The sequence below is a fragment of the Heterodontus francisci genome, chromosome 22, assembly GCF_036365525.1.
Source record: "Heterodontus francisci isolate sHetFra1 chromosome 22, sHetFra1.hap1, whole genome shotgun sequence".
NCBI lineage: Eukaryota > Metazoa > Chordata > Chondrichthyes > Heterodontiformes > Heterodontidae > Heterodontus > Heterodontus francisci.
Genome location: NC_090392.1, coordinates 72,387,911 through 72,407,692, shown reverse-complemented (window position 1 = coordinate 72,407,692; position 19,782 = coordinate 72,387,911). Strand labels below are relative to the sequence as shown.

At 44.4% G+C, this 19,782-nt stretch overlaps 1 protein-coding gene across 1 annotated transcript; it reads right to left on the bottom strand.

Moving 5' to 3' along the window:
* Positions 1–4,360: 4,360 nt before the first annotated feature.
* On the bottom strand, positions 4,361–18,387 carry LOC137381431 (apolipoprotein A-IV-like). The gene is made up of 4 exons (XM_068054017.1): positions 18,298–18,387; positions 15,088–15,162; positions 12,864–13,017; positions 4,361–6,058 (listed from the first exon to the last, which is right to left on the bottom strand). The coding sequence occupies exons 2-4, from the start codon at positions 15,128–15,130 to the stop codon at positions 5,560–5,562; spliced, it is 696 nt and encodes a 231-aa protein (XP_067910118.1). The 5' UTR covers positions 15,131–15,162; positions 18,298–18,387; the 3' UTR covers positions 4,361–5,559.
* Positions 18,388–19,782: the final 1,395 nt, after the last annotated feature.

Here is a 19,782-nt window from a genome sequence, read left to right as displayed (position 1 = left end):
TGGATATTGTCCAGGTCTTGCTGCATTTCTACACGGATTGCTTCAGTATCTGAGGAGTCGCGAATGGTGCTGAACATTGTGCAATCATCAGCAAACATCCCCACTTCTGACCTTATGATTAAAGGAAGGTCATTGATGAAGCAGCTGAAGATGGTTGGGCCTAGGACATTACCCTGAGGAACTCCTGCAGTGATGTCCTGGAGCTGAGATGATTGACCTCCAACAACCACAGCCATCTTCCTTTGTATTAGGTACAACTCTAACCAGTGGAGAGTTTCCCCTTGATTCCCATTGACTCCAGTTTTGCTCGGGCTCCTTGATGCCAGACTTGGTCAAATGCTGCTTTGATATCAAGGGCAGTCGCTCTCACCTCACCTCTGGAGTTCAGCTCTTTTGTCCATGTTCAAACCAAGGCTGTAATGAGATCAGGAGCTGAGTGGCCCTAGCGGAACCCAAACTGAGTGCCACTGAGCAGGTTATTGCTAAGCAAGTGCCGCTTGATGGCACTGTCGATGACAACTTCCCTCACTTGACTGATGATTGAGAGTAGACTGATGGGGCAGTAATGGCCGGGTTGGATTTGTCCTGCCTTTTGTGTACAGGACATACCTGGGCAATTTTCCACATTGCCGGGAAGTCACTTAATGTCACCTCACGCAAGAAGTGTGCTCCTATCAATACCCAAGGACTTACATTGGCAGATCACGTCACTTCTACCTGGGTATATCAGAGGAACCTTTTATTTGTCACCCCCAGTTCATGGAAGGGGCAGTGAATGAGCTATGCCACTTGCTGTGTGCTAACCTGCAAATACTTCCAAGGGCTGAGATGGTTCTTTCGATGAGGGTGAGGATCCCAATGGCCTTAAACCCCAATGCAACACATTTCCTTCTCAGCCAACCCAACAGAATCAGTCAGATAAGCCATCTGCAATCATAAAGGAAGTGGCTGGCACCATGTTTGCCAGAACCACTGTTACCACTTCCCCTGCGGTAAGGAGACACCAACCGGCGACAACACGGAGCTTTCACCAGCTGTCAGGCTTCCAAGAGTTAAGACATGGAACCCATATGACCATCAGGGCTCCACACATTAATTCTACTGCATTTCTCAACCGGAAGGGATGTCACACGATGAATGTTCAAGTGGCTTCTGGCCAGTTTATGTGATCTTTGAGTGAGAGAGTCAATTGTGCTGGAAGCTTGTACACATGTCTGACAAGATAGTAGTTGCCAAGAATTGCTTACTCTCTTTCACATCATCAAATCTTTGAGTTGGAATGGGAGAATATATGAAAATCCTGAGAAGATGTCACTTCATCTTCCTCTTCTCCTGTCATACTCCGTGAGCTTGGCAGTCCTGCAGTTCTTCACGGGGTCTTGCCAGCACTGCTTCGCATGAGAATGTCTTGAGTGAAGTGTGAAAGAAATCAAATTAGTGCCAAACAGATGCTTTTCCGCTACTGGTATAAAGGAAAATAAACAGATTTTTGGCTTGCATTTGGCTGTGTAAAAACATTTTTCTAAAGGAGGATCCTTTAAAAAACAGTGATTGGGTTTGTTTTTATTACTCGTTTACGGAATTTGAGCTTCACTGGCAAGGTCAGCTTTTACCACCCATCCATTAGTGTCCTTGAGAAGGTGGTGGTGAGCTGCCTTCTTAAACTTTTGCTCTCCGTGTGGTGAAGGTACTCCCACAGTGGAATTATAGGGAGCGAGCTCTCAGGATTTTGACCCAGTGACGATGAAAGAACGGCGATATAGTTCCAAGCTAGGATGGTGTGCAACTTGCAGGGGAATTTGTAGCTGGTGGTGTCCCCAGGTGCCTGCTTCCCTTTTTTTTCTAGCTGTTAAAGGTCGCGGGTTTGGAAGGTGCTGTTGAAGCTTCAGTTTTTTAATACTATTGACTATAGGAGAAGAGTGAGGAGGTGAGGTACACCACCAAAGAAAACTGCTGCTTTTTAACTATTTTCCTTACTGTTGATTAATCCTGATACATTTCTTACCTGCCTGAGTTTAATCCTCTTGCTTTTTGTTGTGACTGACTTCCCAACCTCCAAACTCTGAAATTTATTAACCTGCTCTTATCTATTCCATCTGATGAGGCAAAGAACAGTAAACTACAGATTTTGTTCTTTTTGTTGTTTTTATTAGGTTGAAGGATGAACGCTTTTAACCTTTTAGTGTTTCTGTGTGGAAACAATGTTAACAGCTGATGTTGTGCACTAAATGCAATATAATTCAATGGAAACGTCAGTTATGACTGTCGTTAATTTTAAATGTCAGGCTGTAAAGTTGTTGTAAACAGAACTGTGCTTGGAATCATGAATTAAACCCATCATAGGAGTTTTCCTGACCTCAATGTGGTGCCTGAGAAGAATGTTGAGATTGGATTTGGTTGGAGTAGGATAAAGTTACATGCACAAACAGGCAATCAGTATATCACCCAAATGACTTCCAACATCAATATGGGCAGACACACCACAGTCTATCTGGTCATGGAGAGCATCACAGATAAACCCGATACCATTCTGTTCAATATCCACACAACAACAACTTGCATTTATATAGTGCCTTCAATGTAGTAAAACATCACAAGGTGCTTTTAGAAGCATTGTTAGACAGAATTGAACACCAAGCCACATAAGAACATGTGGACAGATGACCAAAAGCTTGGCCAAAGAGCTTGGTTTTAAGTGGCATCTTAAAAAGGGGAGAGAAAGAGACAAAGAGGTTTAGGGAGGGAATTCCAGAGCTTAGTGCCCAGGCAGTTGAAGGCACAGCCGCCAATGGTGGAGTGATTTAAATTACCAATGCTCCAGAGGCCAAAATTGGAGAAGCGCAGGGATCGTGGAAGGTTGTCGGGCAGAAGGTTGCAGTGTTAGGAAGGTGTGAGGCCATGGAGGGATGTGAAAACAAAGAGGGGTTGAATTTTCAGGCCCATCTGACGCTGGTAATAGAGGCAGACGGGGTCTGACAATTACAAGGCTGGTCAGTGTGCTGGCTTCCCAAGCCCATTCCCAACATCGGTCATTTTGGCCGACGTGGTTTCAAGGTCCGGGAAGGCCACCTGCCCCACCAAGGCAGGCAGGGAATTGGGCTGCTAGGAGCTTTGTTAAAGGTCGGTAACGGAGGCCGACTGTGATTTTCCGCTCAGCCTCCAATTTCCCACTGCGATGGGGGCAGTTCAGCTGCCTCGAGGTGGGCATCCAGCAGCAGGCTGGGGTGCCAGCACTCCTGGCAGACCTACAGGCCCTCCCTGCCTGGCTAAGAGGGGTGTACAGCCAAAGCCCACTCTGTAGAGGGGCTCCTCCTACCCCCAGCACCAAGCCCCCTTCACAGTGGTGGCCTGGCTGCTTTTTGTATTTTTTTTTTTATTAAAGATTTTATGAAAGTGGCTGAGAGGCACCTCCTTGTTGAAGCACCCTCCCAGTTATTTACCTCGTGCTGCAGCAGGGTATTTCTCTGAAGCTGGAAGGCCTCTGAATCACCCTCCAGTTTTGGAAGCCTGCCCACTGCCCTTAGTTGGACAGGGAACCCATCTCCAAGCCAATTAAGGGCTCACCCATGTGAAAATGTTGATTTTAATCAGTTTCCCACCAAAGGTGGGTTCAGCATCCGAACACATTCCCGACTTTTTCCCGCCTTCATGGGTAAAATTCGGCCCGAGAATTTTAAAATTGGCATGTTCCCTGACGGGGAGCGAATGAAGCTCAGTGAGCACGGTGGGGTGGAGGGGGGGGTGGGGGGGGGGGAGGGGTGGGGGGGATGAACGGGAATTGGTGTGAATTAGGATACAGGTAGCAGAATTTTGGAGGATTTGCATGTAAGTGTGTCAACCATGCACTCTCACCCCTAAGTCAGTTGGTTCTGGGTTCAACTTCTGCAATCAAGGCTGACGCTCCAGTTTAGTACTAAGGGAGTGCTGCACTGTCAGAGGTGCCATCGTTCCAATGAGACATTAAACCAAGGCCCTGTCATCCCCCTCAGGTGGATGTTAAAGATCCAAGGGCACTATTTCGAAGAAGAGAGTTCTGATGAAAGGTCACAGACCTGCTTCTCTCTCCACAGATGCTGCCAGACCTGCTGTGCATTTCCAGCACTTTCTGTTTTTATTTCAGATTTCCAGCATCTGCAGTATTTTGTTTTTAGTTATCCCTGGTGTCCTGGCGCAATATTTATCCCTAAATCAACATCACAAAAACGGATTATCTGCTCATTATCAAATTGCTGTTTGTGGAAGCTTGCTGTGTGCAAATTGGCTGCTGCATTTCTTACAATACAACAGCAACTACACTTGAAAGAAGTATGTAATTAGCTGTCAAGAGCTTTGGGATGTCATGTAAGACACTATACAAATATAAGCCTTTCTTTTTTTATTCTAGTGTAATACAATGAATACAGTATATAAGCTATTGAGCACATTCAAAATCAATTTGTGACATTTAATGATATTGCAAGAATTCAACATTCCTATTAATGTTAACACATAAATGCAGTTACCAAAGTCTCGGCATCTCAAGTTGTTACATATTTTCATTTCTATCATCTGATGGGAATTTCGGACAAACGTTTATCATTCAGTGAGTTATCTTTATCTTTCAGGCTCGAGAGGACACTACTGTAAGCTGCCATTTGCCTGTCTGACTGTGTCTTTATATTGCCCACTCTGTAAGAAGGGGCAATAACTACTGGTGCATTTCAGCTACTCCCCCTCTGTGCCTTTGCAGCCAGTGTACTCTATATTTTCTGATCTCTGTACAGAAGGGTTTGATGAGTCAACACGGTGGCACAGTCTCAGGGTAAAGGCCGATCATTGAGGACTGCGATGAGGAGAAATTTCTTCACTCAAAGGGTTGTGAATCTTTGGATTCTCTACCCCAGAGGGTTGTGGATGCTCCATTGTTTATTTAAAGCTGAGATAGACAAATTTTTGGTCTCTCAGGGAATCAAGGGATATGGGGCGTGGCCAAGAAAGTGGAGTTGAAGCCAATGATCGCATTGAATGGCAGAGCAGGTTCGATGGGCCATATCGTCTACTCCTGCTCCTATTTCTGATGTTCTTATGTTTCCCCTGCCTGCTGCATCACTTCAAAAGCCCGAGCTGCTTGAACATCCAATTACAGACAAAATCCAAGGACAGGTAAGATCCTGCTTTAATATTATTAGTTACTAAGATTTTGTTATTAGTCTACTCATATGTCATTGGTTCCAGATTCATAGTTTTTGTGATTTAATTTGATTGGGGGAATAATATGACATCATCAGATTGGCTGAATGGATTGTCTGTGTTATGATATTACAGGTAAAACAAACATCCAGGGGGCCACCAGGAAGTGTCAATGAGGCCATTCATTCACTGAAAAATTTTGGTTTTAATTTTTTTTTAAAAACTACTTAGTTCATGCCATTTTATGCCACAGTAACTGGAATACGTTTATATTAATTATGAATACCAATACAGAATGGGGGCTGGTTACATTATGATTGGTTTGAAGTTTAATTTATATTCTCTATCCTTAATTAACCTCATTGGTGTTGGAACCCATCAAGGATTCGCTTAAGGTGCATCTGTGTCCACCGGTGCTTCATTTGATTTCATTACCAGGTCTTCTAATTTTTTGAATGCCTCCTTGCTCTCATGAATCACAGGTGTAAGATAGTTCCTCAGTTCTTGAACCTGTTCAGTTATTTTTGTACGGACTGCATCAGTGTAAGGAGAGGCTCTCTTGTTCCATTCTTCCAATTGTTGAGTGGCACTTTCATATGTCTGATTGAAACGTTCAGCTATGAGGCTCAGGTTCTGAGTGTACTGATTGATCTCTTTCTGGATCTGCATCAGTTTCATGTGAATGGCGACAGACGTTTCATTGCCAACCGCTTCTTGTATTTGTTGGCCAGCAGAGTTTAGCTTCTCATTCCAAAGTTCGGTCTTGTTTAAAATATGAGTAGTGATGGGGACGCCATTCCACTTGAGTTGGTTTGACAATGTGGCAAGATCATTCATTGAATTTTCGATAACGTCATTGAGAACTTTATTCACACCTGATAGGTTTGCCCTTTGGAGGGGGAGAAAAGGATGTAGCAAAGTTTTCATATTTTACATAGATTTACATAGAATCTGCAGCACTAAAAAAAGTCATTCGGAACTCTCTGCCAGTACTTATACTCCACATGAGACGCCTCCCACCCATCCCCATAACCTTCATTCCCTTCTCCCTCAAATATGCAGCAAGCCCCCCTTAAATGCAGCAATACCATCTGATTATTCAATGCTATTATCGATTCATTGCTCTGCTTTTCCCACTCCTTGAGTGATGCAAATACATAAAAGGACACAGAGCTAAAATTGGTTCCCCACCTGTTTTTGGACAAGCGGGTTGCGATTCATGACCCGCCTGAGTCCATTCCCATTGAGGCAGGCAGCACGCAAACTTGGTGCTGATTCCTCATTTACCTGATTGGTCTGAGTGAGACTCAGGTGGCTGGCTGCCAACGCGCTCAGCAGGAGGCTGAGCAGCGTGCACTAATAGCAGGTGGTGCAGCCAGCCTGCTCCTTTTAAGGGCAGTCTGCCCCTCTTAAAGGGCAACTGTGAGCTGCTGCTGACTGCCTGCACTGACACTGGCTGCAAGCAGGAGCTACACAAATGGAGCACCAGAAAAAAAGAGACTGCTCCTTGGTTCAAGTCTTAGTGGCGGAGGTCGAGAGGTGATGTTTCTGCAAGGCAGCCGCAGTCCCTCAGGGAAAACCCTCAGAAGGAAATAGAGCAGGTGGCCATGGAGGTCACTGCTGGGTCTAGGCCCAAAGACCTGGCAGCAGTGCTGCAATAAGTCCCCTGAGCTCATGTGTGTGGTCAAGGTTAGTGAATGCATCTTCAAAGGACACCTCCTACCAGCAGACTGTGAACTGCTCATGCAGCTCAATGCATCACACCGCCATCACTCACCAATCAGCAACCTCTAGCACTCAGGACACAGGCCTAACATTCAGATATTCCACCTCACCCTCACACATTTCAATGATGCCAGCCTCATACCCAGCTCCCACTGCTTCTAAATACATTCAGCTTTGGCAGGTACATCACCCAAACACAGTGCAACGCAATCACTGATATTCTTCTCTCTCTCTTGCAGGACAAGGTGGCCCATAACTGCCAGTCGGGGACAAGGACGCCTGCATCTCCCGAGTCCTATGAAGGACAGGGTGCTCTGCATCATTAGTTGCACAGCCCATGGTAAGTGGTATCACTGAATCACTGAGAGCATTGAGGATGACGGTATGTTTCTGCCTTATACCCCTTCTCAACTCACCCTCATCCCGCTATCTGGCATGATGACAAGCCACAGATGGTGTGACCATCGATTCTCTTGCTTTCTACCCACCCCACTTCCCTCACCCCATTTAGAATCATAGAAAGTTTAAGGCACAGAAAGAGGCCATTTGAGTTCTTGCTTTCATTCACCCAAGAACTGCCACCTGCCCAGCCACAGCAACCCCCACACCACTGATGAAGAGGCCCACCATTGATCAGACACTCGCAACCACCAGCTCAGCCATTGGCACAGCGTGAACGTTAGTCAGGACCTGCATATAGTGAGTCACTGGGCACGAGTGTACTGCAACCATACGAGGGGGAAAGGATAGTTCATGTGCCAGCTCACCAGAGGCAAGGTCACACACAAGTTCTGCTACAGGGGATTCAGCTGGTGATTTCAATGGGTGCCAAACAGGAGAGCACTGATCAGGACGCACGACGAGATGTTGGGTGCATTGGCAGGCCTGCCAGACAACTTTATGTCACTGCCAAGGAGCTTGGAGCAGTCCGACTCCAACTTAGCTGAGGACATCACGTGGAGCTTCCTCTCTCCACAGCCTCTGCTTCATTTTCCTGTCATGTTGCAGACCCAGCAGCACTGCCACTGCGGTCCCCATATCCGTCGGAGCCTTTGTGTGGACAGTTCACTACATCCTCTGCCCTCCCTGTGAGGATGCAGGAACTCATCACAATGCTCCCAAAAACATTCCAAAGTACTTCCACAAAGCTTACAATCACAGAACTCAGTCTAAATCAGCTTTCTTGCAAGTTGAATAGTTGGCTCTTTAAATGACGCCAGTGGGGCTCCCTCTTATAGCTGGTCTTTAGTGACTGACAGAATGCGTTCTGTGGACCTGCACAGTCTAAGTTTAGAATTCACGTGTCAGTTCAGTGGGATCAGCTGTTTGGTGTTCCGATCTGGCCAGCTGGGAAACCTCCAACACTACGGAGCCAAATTTCTCAGCCACAGTTTACAACCAGCAAAATAGCAGAGAATGCAGAATAATAATCTACTGATGTTTATATCTGAGAAAACCTATAAGGAGAGGCTGGGAGAATATTATTGTTCTTTGGAGGTCAGTGAAGTGAGCAACAAAGATAATGCTGATTGTTAGAGAGTTACTCTGAGCAGAGTTAGCTGCACTTCTATCCTTGATTTTAAGGCAATGTCATGCAGGCCCCACCTGCCAAGATGGAGGCACACATTATTTCACCACATGAACATTAAAACTTAAAATTATGGCTGGGAAGAAAAGAGGGCCTATCACAAGGAATTGCCAAGCCCCTGACTGGAAAGACATTTGCATGCTAGCAGACAGTGTTGGAACAAGGGACCCAGTCCTTGCTTCCCCAATACACAGAAGAGGAGGTCAGACCAGTTTTAATCACATGACTAATTGACTGTTGAAGTTTTTTGAATTTGAACTTGCTGAGAGAAAGAAATGCAGGAAGCTGTTTGCTCCTGGACTGAGAAAACCTCTCTCCTGTCTGCTCCCATCTCTTTCTCACCGAACAGAAGACCCATTGAAGACACGTGAACTCAAAGAGAGAAAAGTCTCCTACGTGAACAAGGTTTAAGAAGAATACTGGGCCCCAATGAAAAATAAGAGCTGTCTACAATCTACAGCGAGCTGGAAACAGACAAACAGGAACAAGAAATCCTCTTCAGAGACTGCCTCGCATCTCTCTATTTATTTTTTATTTAGAGATACAGCACTGAAACAGGCCCTTCGGCCCACCGAGTCTGTGCCGACCATCAACCATCCATTTATACTAATCCTACATTGATCCCATATTCCTACCGCATCCCCACAATTCTCCTACCACCGACCTACACTAGGGGAAATTTATAATGGCCAATTTACCTATCAACCTGCAAGCCTCCGGAGCTCCCGACGGAAACCCACGCAGTCACAGGGAGAACTTGCAAACTCCACACAGGCAGAACCCAGAATCGAACCCGGGTCGCTGGAGCTGTGAGGCTGCGGGGCTAACCACAGTGCCACTGCGCCGCTCTTTATTTTTCTACTTTATTTTTCTTCTGCTCTTTTCTGTCCCTATTTGCATGTGTATGCATCACGTGTGCAGGTCGTATATCTGTAGGCTTTAACCGAATTAGAGTTTAAGTAAGTTTAATAAATTTCACTTTTCTTCTTTAAACCTAAGAAAACCTGGTGTGCTCATTTCTTTGCCTTATAATTGGAAAGTGATGACAAGGATCCACCAAAGGGGGAACTCAAAACACAGTGTGTTTAAAATTAAATCCTGTTACAATAAGACCAGGTGAAGACAGTAAAAGACCCCAAGACACCTTTCTCACCTGGTCGTAACAACGACCACATTAAAATTTGCATGATTAGGAGGGGAAATTGACAAACTTGTAACTGGCAAATTTGTTCCTTATGAAGGAGCTAAACACTATGGGGTGCAATGTTAAAACGAGAAATAAGAGGGAACTCAGCTGGAGCTTTTTCACTTAAAAAGCGTTTATGCTACCAGTGAAAATGATTGAAATGTACAAGAGGTGGTTATTTTCTTCTGGGAGAGAAGTGGCGGAGAGATGAGGCAAAAAGGTTGGGTATGGAAAAGGGGTGGACGTATTGGACTTAATGGGGTTTTTCAGTTGCTAAATACTCTGAATGAACTTGCGTAATGGAGCACACTGTGATCAGGCTTGAGGGCTGATTTCTGATCGGGTTTCCCAGTGTCCTTAGGGAGCCTAGTCAGGAAACTGTGGGCCCACAATCTCATTCATTTAAATGGATGGAAAATCAGAGACTGCCTATTGCTCCTTGTGATATGGAAATCAGTCCTCGTGTACACCCCCCTTATATCACTTATACTACTCAGACCAAAGAAATTGCATCATTCCAAGCAGAAGGGCCACCCGCGCATCAACACGAGCAGAATTTCTCACCCACAGCTGTTCCAAAAATTTCTAAATACACTTGTAACAGCCCTTCAAAACACTCCCACAGGGGATGCTGAGACCAAGTGGGCCCACATCAGAGACGCCATCTATGAGTCAGCTTTGACCACCTACAGCAAAAGTGCGAAGAGAAATGCAGACTGGTTTCAATCTCATAATGAAGAGCTGGAACCTGTCATAGCCGCTAAGCGCATTGCACTGTTGAACTACAAGAAAGCCCCCAGCGATTTAACATCCGCAGCACTTAAAGCAGCCAGAAGCACTGCACAAAGAACAGCCAGGCGCTGCGCAAACGACAACTGGCAACACCTATGCAGTCATATTCAGCTGGCCTCAGACACCGGAAACATCAGAGGAATGTATGATGGCATTAAGAGAGCTCTTGGGCCAACCATCAAGAGGATCGCCCCCCTCAAATCTAAATCAGGGGACATAATCACTGACCAACGCAAACAAATGGACCGCTGGGTTGAGCACTACCTAGAACTGTACTCCAGGGAGAATGTTGTCACTGAGACTGCCCTCAATGCAGCCCAGCCTCTACCAGTCATGGATGAGCTGGACATACAGCCAACCAAATCGGAACTCAGTGATGCCATTGATTCTCTAGCCAGCGGAAAAGCCCCTGGGAAGGACAGCATTACCCCTGAAATAATCAAGAGTGCCAAGCCTGCTATACTCTCAGCACTACATGAACTGCTATGCCTGTGCTGGGACGAGGGAGCAGTACCCCAGGACATGCGCGATGCCAATATCATCACCCTCTATAAAAACAAAGGTGACCGCGGTGACTGCAACAACTACCGTGGAATCTCCCTGCTCTGCATAGTGGGGAAAGTCTTTGCTCGAGTCGCGCTGAACAGACTCCAGAAGCTGGCCGAGCACGTCTACCCTGAGGCACAGTGTGGCTTTCGTGCAGAGAGATCGACCGTTGACATGCTGTTCTCCCTTCGTCAGATACAGGAGAAATGCCGTGAACAACAGATGCCCCTCTACATTGCTTTCATTGATCTCACCAAAGCCTTTGACCTCGTCAGCAGACGTGGTCTCTTCAGACTACTGGAAAAGATTGGATGTCCACCAAAGCTACTAAGTATCATCACCTCATTCCATGACAATATGAAAGGCACAATTCAACATGGTGACTCCTCATCAGAGCCCTTTCCTATCCTGAGTGGCGTGAAACAGGGCTGTGTTCTCGCACCCACACCTTTTGGGATTTTCTTCTCCCTGCTGCTTTCACATGCGTTCAAGTCCTCTGAAGAAGGAATTTTCCTCCACACAAGATCAGGGGGCAGGTTGTTCAACCTTGCCCGTCTAAGAGCGAAGTCCAAAGTACGGAAAGTCCTCATCAGGGAACTCCTCTTTGCTGATGATGCTGCTTTAACATCTCACACTGAAGAGTGCCTGCAGAGTCTCATCGACAGGTTTGCGGCTGCCTGCAATGAATTTGGCCTAAACATCAGCCTCAAGAAAACGAACATCATGGGGCAGGACGTCAGAAATGCTCCATCCATCAATATTGGCGACCACGCTCTGGAAGTGGTTCAAGAGTTCACCTACCTAGGCTCAACTATCACCAGTAACCTGTCTCTAGATGCAGAAATCAACAAGCACATGGGAAAGGCTTCCACTGCTATGTCCAGACTGGCCAAGAGAGTGTGAGAAAATGGCGCACTGACACGGAACACAAAAGTCCGAGTGTATCAGGCCTGTGTCCTCAGTACCTTGCTCTATGGCAGCGAGGCCTGGACAACGTACGTCAGCCAAGAGCGACGTCTCAATTCATTCCATCTTCGCTGCCTCCGGAGAATACTTGGCATCAGGCGGCAGGACCGTATCTCCAACACAGAAGTCCTCGAGGCGGCCAACATCCCCAGCTTGTACACACTACTGAGTCAGCGGCGCTTGAGATGGCTTGGCCATGTGAGCCGCATGGAAGATGGCAGGATCCCCAAAGACACATTGTACAGCGAGCTCGCCACTGGTATCAGACCCACCGGCCGTCCATGTCTTCGCTTTAAAGACGTCTGCAAACGCGACATGAAATCCTGTGACATTGATCACAAGTCGTGGGAGTCAGTTGCCAGCGTTCGCCAGAGCTGGCGGGCAACCATAGAGGCGGGGCTAAAGTGTGGCAAGTCGAAGAGACTTAGTAGTTGGCAGGAAAGAAGACAGAGGCGCAAGGGGAGAGCCAACTGTGTAACAGCCCCGACAAACAAATTTCTCTGCTGCACCTGTGGAAGAGCCTGCCACTCTGGAATTGGCCTTTATAGCCACTCCAGGCGCTGCTTCACAAACCACTGACCACCTCCAGGCGCTTACCCATTGTCTCTAAAGATAAGGAGGCCAAAGAAGAAGACGACTTACATTACTGACTTATATTACTACTACAAGAACCAGGACAACTTGTATTTATATACTGCCTTTAACAGAATAAAATGTCACAAGCTGCTTCACAGGAGCATTATCAAACAAACTCATATCCCAAGCCACATAAGGAGATATTGGGACAGGCAGCCCTTGGTCAGGAGTGCCTTAAGGGTGGAGAGACAGGTAGAACTACACACTGAAGTTAGTTCATTTGATAGTTTTAATAGCTGGTAATTAGATACTTACATAGCTGATCTGACCTTCTCAGACTGTGCCAAGACCCCAAAAGCAGCCCTGGCTATGTCACTCCCGATATTGAATACGTCCCAGTAAGGTTGCTGCCAGTGCATGGATTGGTTGGATTTGGATTCATCCTGGGGGATGACACCACCCTGGATTCCTGTGAAAGAACGTAGAAAAAAAAACCTGTTTAGTGGTTATTTTTATGGATGATTTTTGTAAAGACCTCCCTAATGCCATGACTAATTTGGATATTTTTTTCCCCTCAGTGTCCTCCCCTGGAGACCTGATCCTTGCTGCAGTACAGGTTGAAGGGTGCCTGCAGCCTAATAATAGTTCTAGTGCTAGCGGTGGCTCAGTGGATAGCACTCTTAGTTATGAGTCAGAAGGCTGTGGGTTCAAGTCCCACTCCAGGCCTTGAGCCTTTAAATCAAGGCTGCAACTCTGGTGGTGCCTTTCAGATGAGATGTTAAACTAACGTAACAGACCCCACAGCACTATTTTGAAGAGCAGCAGGGGTAGCTTCTCAGTGGTGCCTTATATTTCTCCCTTAATCATCATTACAAAATCAGATGATCTGGTCATTATCACATTGCAGTTTGTGGGAGTTTGCTGTGTGTAAATTGGCAGCCACATTTCTCACATTATAACATTGACTACAGTTCAAAAGAGCACTTCATGGGCTGTGAAATGCCTTGGGTGGTTGTGACAAGATTTATTTAAATACAAGTCTATCTTGCCTGATGTCCATAGACACCTGACGGTACTGGATATCAATGAGGAGCAGGAGCCTTTGCTCTCCCTTGCCCGTGGTCACACAGAGCAAGTGTTGTGACCCAACTGCTAGCTCCATATTTCTAACATTAAAGCACAATAAGCAAGTGTGTCCGCCTCACCGAAACATCTCAAAGTGCTTCGCATGCAACTAATTACTTTGAAGCAGCCATCATATGCACAGCAAGATCCCAAAAATGCGAAGCATGGATGATCATGGTACAGAGAGGAATGTTGGCCAGGACACTGGGAAAACTTGCAGCCCCTCTACGGATAGTGTCCTGGATCTTGCACTACCAGAGCAGCCAGGGTATCAGTCTCAAGTCTCATCTAAACGACTAGGCAGCGTTCCCTCCCTCACAGCTGTGAGAAAAAATTAATCTCACTACAGTTTATTTTGAAGATAACCTTACATAAAGGAAAACTGAAGACCCACATTAAAGAGATTTGCTTTAAATCTGGACAGCTTCACAAAATAATCCTAATTTGGTAAACAAACAATCTGTGATATATAATAATTTCCAGTTTAATACGTTAGTTTTACTTAGAGATGTCAATCAAAGTCATAGCATTAGGCTAGGCCCACGGAGTGTTCTCTGGCAGTCAATCATTTGACATCACCTCCAGTCTAACTGGGTCGCATGTTAGGTGACCTTTGTTCCCATAATCTTACCAAGGCCATTTTAAGATGGCTGTACAAGTAGTACCTGAGGAGAGGCCTCTGTTTACCTTCTGCTCCTCCTATTGAAGTAGTCCCATAGAATGGAATCAAAGAATGGTTACAACAGTAGGAAGCCTTCAGGCCCATCGTGTCTGTGTTATTATTAATTACTATAATTATTAATTGTTAACAATGCAGCTTAAATCATAAACTCAATGGATAACTGAAAGGAATGTGCTATGTGAGGTTACAATCAGATCAGCCATGGTCTTGTTGAATGACGGAGTAGGCTCGAGGGGTCTCCTCCTGCTCCTAATTTGTATGTTTGTATGTTCATTCTCCAGCACTAATATCCTTCATCCTGATGAATGCATGGGGGTAGATTGTAGGTAGCTTAAGTTTGCATCTGGCTCACTCTGTGCTGAGGTGGGATTGTCGAATGCTGATATATAGTGCAAAATGTGGAGAAATGTTTGATCACAGAAATGTAGCTCAGTGACTGCAGTTCAAAAAAAGCACTTCATTGGCTGTAAAATGCTTTGGGACATCTGGTGGCTGTGACAAATTGAGTTTGCATTCTGCTGCTCAGCGATGTAGGAAATGTGTTGTAATGTACTTTATTGCATCTGTTCTTATCTATCGTGCCATGTGCTCCCTGCACTACACAGGCAATGGAAGCTACAAACTGAAAGTGTCAATGTTATATATTGTATATTGCTGTGATTTTCTACAGTATTGTTTTCTTTTCAATGTTCATTGTGTTTTGTGTTAGTTTGAAGAGTTTTTGTTTTTTACCTTTGACCACAAGGAGTACCAAAGTAACTGCAAATATCTTCATGATGGTGTCCGGTCCTCAAACCACTGTGAAGGCTAGAGAATTAAATGTATATAATCATTATATTTACAACAATTTACGGAATAGAGAGCTCATTATCATCCATACAATTCATTACCAAACATACAAAGTAAATATAGAATTAGATAATTAGTAAAGATTATAGTTTGGTTTGTTCAAGTCACTGGAGTAACTCATAGGAGTCTGATGGAAGATAAGATTTTCCCAGATCCTGGGTAGTTGACAAACCCATTTCTATTCTCCCTGCCATCTCATTCTTATAATCAATCTTTAATGCTTTCTGTTCTGCAGAATGTTAATTCTTCAGATATTTCTTTCTCAGCGCATCAAAACTGTGGAATTTGTCGGTCTCTAAATTTTCACTTCTTTGTATGATCAGGCTCACAAAACCCAAGCGTGGCCTCGTCTAATCCAAATTTCTTCTGTTTAACCTTTTAAGCCTTTGCTATCGCACCATTACAGAGAATGCAAACAGGTAAAAGTACAGGAACATATTACTAATTTTTAAGAAGTTCTTGCATCTTCTTGGAGTTTTACAGACCACTTATTTCCTTCGTTTGAGTAAATGTGACTGCTTATTGTAGAACCCGAGTCAAAATCCAGCCCAGACTGATAACATGAAAGTTGCTCTTTCTCTCTGCTGGTTGGAAGGGTTCTATGTGGAACAGGTTTGAGTAACTCAGCCTACCAGCTACTAGATAGCAACCCATCGTACCAAAAGCGTCTCTCTATTTTCTACTTATCGTATGTTTCAAGGTCCACAGTTCTATTGGGCTATGGATGAAAAAAAAGTTCACCAGACTTTCTTTCTTAGTCATAATTTTTATCTTGTGTCCGATCATTAGTTTAACCTATTAACCTGACTGTTCATCAGTTCCCGTCAGTAATAACTCTACAAGGTTTACTATTTGATAACTGATTGGTATGGGTATAGATCGCTTAGCTAGTCCTCTTGCTACAAGTTGGGAAGAAGACAGATCAGACAAAAATTAGCAATCTTCAGAACGGCCGTGTGAAAGGCTGGCGTGAGAAGTGGAAATATTCACACTAACGCAGGAAAGTGTGTTTTTCCCAAGATTGGGGCAGAGTAAAAGAATATTTTGTGCAGTTGACGGTTCTGTACTGACCTGGATGCTTGATGCTAACACTGGGTGAGAATACTTGGGGAAAGGTGTTCACTCCCGAGAACTGCCTACCATCATCTATTGAGGTGAATAAGCTGCTAATCTTTCAAACTCCTGCTGGTCTTCTCTTCTTCCAAAAATGCTCATGTCTCATGAAACTTCCACTCTGCCCCCAAATGGTTTTGGTATGATCAGTTCAAACCTTCTCAAATTGTCAGGAAGTTATTTCTTGTCATTTTACTGAACTTTGGTCACTGCACATTAGAACCTCTCAAACACAGCCATTTTTAATGAAATGACAGCATCTATTATATGAGCCATAGATAATGACAGAAGAAATGTTGTAAAAAGAATACATACAGCAGGCTTCTAAATATCAAAAACAATGCAATGAACCATTCATTTTCCAAAATTAATATTTAGAAACATAATTTTTTAAACTGATATCTAATCCAATAGATTTATTTATGCTTAGTGATAGTAATTTCAATAAAAGCACATACAATTAGTTTTATATATTTCTCCAGTACCTGGTTAAGAAAGCGCTCAGCATTAGGTTTATGTGATTTAGTGGATTAGCACTATGTTCTTTTACGTCTGGGCTTAAATTCATCGTAGAATGATGTGCCAAGTCGTTTGTGAAAACCAGTACTGGTGGACACCCAGCTGCGTGCAACTTGGAACTAGTCGGCGCTAACTTGATAATCTCAATCAGAAAAGCTGGAACAAGAACCGGTGCGGAAAACTGAAATGTTGTTTCCCCCGAGTTAGATGATGAAGCAATGATCTTGGCAGAGATAGCTTTATGTTCCAACTATTCCAGGCAATGCATAACCTGTGTTCCTTTTCTTAAATCCCAAGTAAAATGATGCAAAACACTGCAGTTACAAGTATCAAGATGCATCTATGCTTATCGGTTTGGGCTGCCTGGTTCTGACAGCAATCCTACCTAGGTAGACAGGTCTCTCCTTGTCCACAGGCAGGTGCCGAACCCCCAGTTGTTAGGAGCTACTTAGAGTGTAACTGCAAGCTCTAAATATTCAATCAACAATGAGTCAAGTGAGGAAGTGGTAAGAAGCCAGAGAGGTCTCCTGGAGACATTCAGTATCAAAGTTCATACCACCTTAGAATTACAGCCCAAGAGCTCTCGAAACGCACTTGGCATGAGAATGCCTCCTCCAGGGACTCCCACACTACTTTTCTCCGGACATGACTCCGCAGTTTTACTATAACGTCAGCATCACTGTGAAACAAGAGCTTCTTTGCAGAGACACTACCATTGCCTTATGAACAAACCCTTAAAATTTAATAGACCTTTCACACGAAATTAGCTTGTTTGCATTGTATGAAATGCAGAAATTTAAACTAATTAATTTCTTGTTGGAGATGTTCAAATTTGTGATGAAACAACCTCAGTCGGAGTGATGTGGTCAGTTATCACAAATTGATCCTATGATTACCTACAAGGATTCAACCATTTTGTTCACAACATGGCCTCTAAAACATTGATTCCTTCTGTCTATAGATCTGTAACAGTTTGCGATACACTTCAGGCATCACATTGTGTCACGGATGCTAACTTATTTGTCACACTTATTGTATCTAATAGCAAATATAAAGGTGGTCAGTCATTTCCTCCAGGTTTCGAGGAAGTTCCCTTGGCTGTATAGAAAACAACCAATTAGCCACAGAGTCACAATAAGATTTCAAAGGAATAGGCACCATGAGTGGGAGATCGAGATGGTTTCTCCTCTCCCTTGTCCAGGGCTGCTGACAACAATTGTAGTGCCACTTTCACGGACTAACTAACTCAACCCAGACCAAGTAATGGACCAGGGATTTTCCCTGTCTATGTGGCTCAATGCCACATTGGTAACTTAGCCACAGAGCAATTTGGGGACCTGAACAAAATTGGATATCAAAAAGCTTTTCATTGAACTGTCACTGAAGAACATTTTCTTGTAATTTTACTGGTTTTCATGCACTGCTGTTTAAATCTCGGGAAACAGAAGAAGCATCTCTTACCTGGGTCAAATTAGTCCTCCTGCTCGCAGTGCGGCTGCTTTCTGATCCTCAGATTTCTGAGGTTTATTAGCTTGATGTTATCTAGCACATCTGATAAGTGAAGCAACAGTTAACTAATTTGAGTTACATTTTCTTTCACGTGGAAACATAGGATCAAGGATCATGTTTTTGACCTCTCAGTGTTTGCGTCCATCAAACATTAACAAAGTTACCAGTCGATGCCTCTCTAATCTAATTAAACAATAAACTAGTTACCACTGTGGTCAATTGTATCTGGTGACTGTAAAGTTGCTGCAAACAGCCCTGTCCTTGAGAGAGAGAAGTAAATCCATAGTTGGAGTGAATGTTTCTGAAAACCCCCGTTCTCAATAATAAAGGTAAACCAGTACAGTTTCCTAAGCAAGATAAGTGGAGTTGATTGCAGTTATGCTATATCACCACATCACATCAGGTCGCATAGAAACATAGACTGGTACAGCCATTCAGCCCATCACATCTGCGCCAGCTCTTTCAAAGAGCAAAGCTGTTAGTCCCAGTGCCCAGTTCTTGCCCCATATCCGTGCAACTTTTTCCCTCCTTCAAATATTCAGTGCTTTTGAGACAGATAAAATTAAGATTCCATCAAGCAGCAGGCTGTTTCAGTCCTGGTTTTCCTCCCTGTCTTGTTTTACTTTCAGGGAGTAGATGCAAAACTAGCTCTTCTCAAAACAGCCAGCTCATCATCAGGTTGATTTTAAATAACATATGGTAGGATTTACGTTTCTGGCTAAGTGGTTAATGGCTGAAAAATGTGACGATATAGTTAAACCTCAATTATATATAGGGTTTCTCTATCATGGTTATCCTGTTCATTAGTAACAACAAGCTGTGTCTCATAATTGTGTTCTACAGATACAAATAAAACATTAATTAAAATTATTTCTGACATTGAGGAGCACATTTGAAAATGCACAGAATGTTTAAGATTGTAAGATGGAGGAACACTTCGAATGGTCAGTAGGTACTAAACCTTACTGGAAAACAGCTCCAGGTTCCATCCCTGATCTGTGTGGAGTTGAACCACTCCCTTGCTTCCATGTCTGATTTCTTGTTCCCCAGTAAAACCTTCACTTACCCCCAGTCCACTCGTTCTACGGTATGGCCCCTATCTTCAGTTCCTCAGGTCTAAGGGAAGCAGAGTTGAGCGTATCTGGTGCACAACTGGTTTAGCCATCCATCATCAGATGTGGCTGGACCATATCAAGCACTAGTTGGCCTCACCCTCCTCCACGAAAACTGCCCACTACTCCAGAATCATTCTGGACACAAAAATAATCTCTGCCTTCTTTCCTCCACTCCCACCTGACTCCTTTACCCTCTGTGCCCCACCCCCTCACCTCCAGTAATGGACTTCTTTGTAACCAAGATTGATACCATAAGTTGAGCTCCCTCTGTTGCTTCCTCTTCCCTCGCACACAAGCCCTAACTCTGAACCCACGTCTTCCA

Excerpts from the sequence above, each read along its gene's own strand:
- LOC137381431 (XM_068054017.1), bottom strand. The coding sequence starts at position 15,130 with ATGAAGATATTTGCAGTTACTTTGGTACTCCTTGTGGTCAAAG. Across the intron at positions 13,018-15,087 it reads GGTACTCCTTGTGGTCAAAG|GAATCCAGGGTGGTGTCATC; the intron begins GTAAAAAACAAA and ends GTTCTTTCACAG. Across the intron at positions 6,059-12,863 it reads GAGAAGGTCAGATCAGCTAT|GGCAAACCTATCAGGTGTGA; the intron begins GTAAGTATCTAA and ends CCCCCTCCAAAG.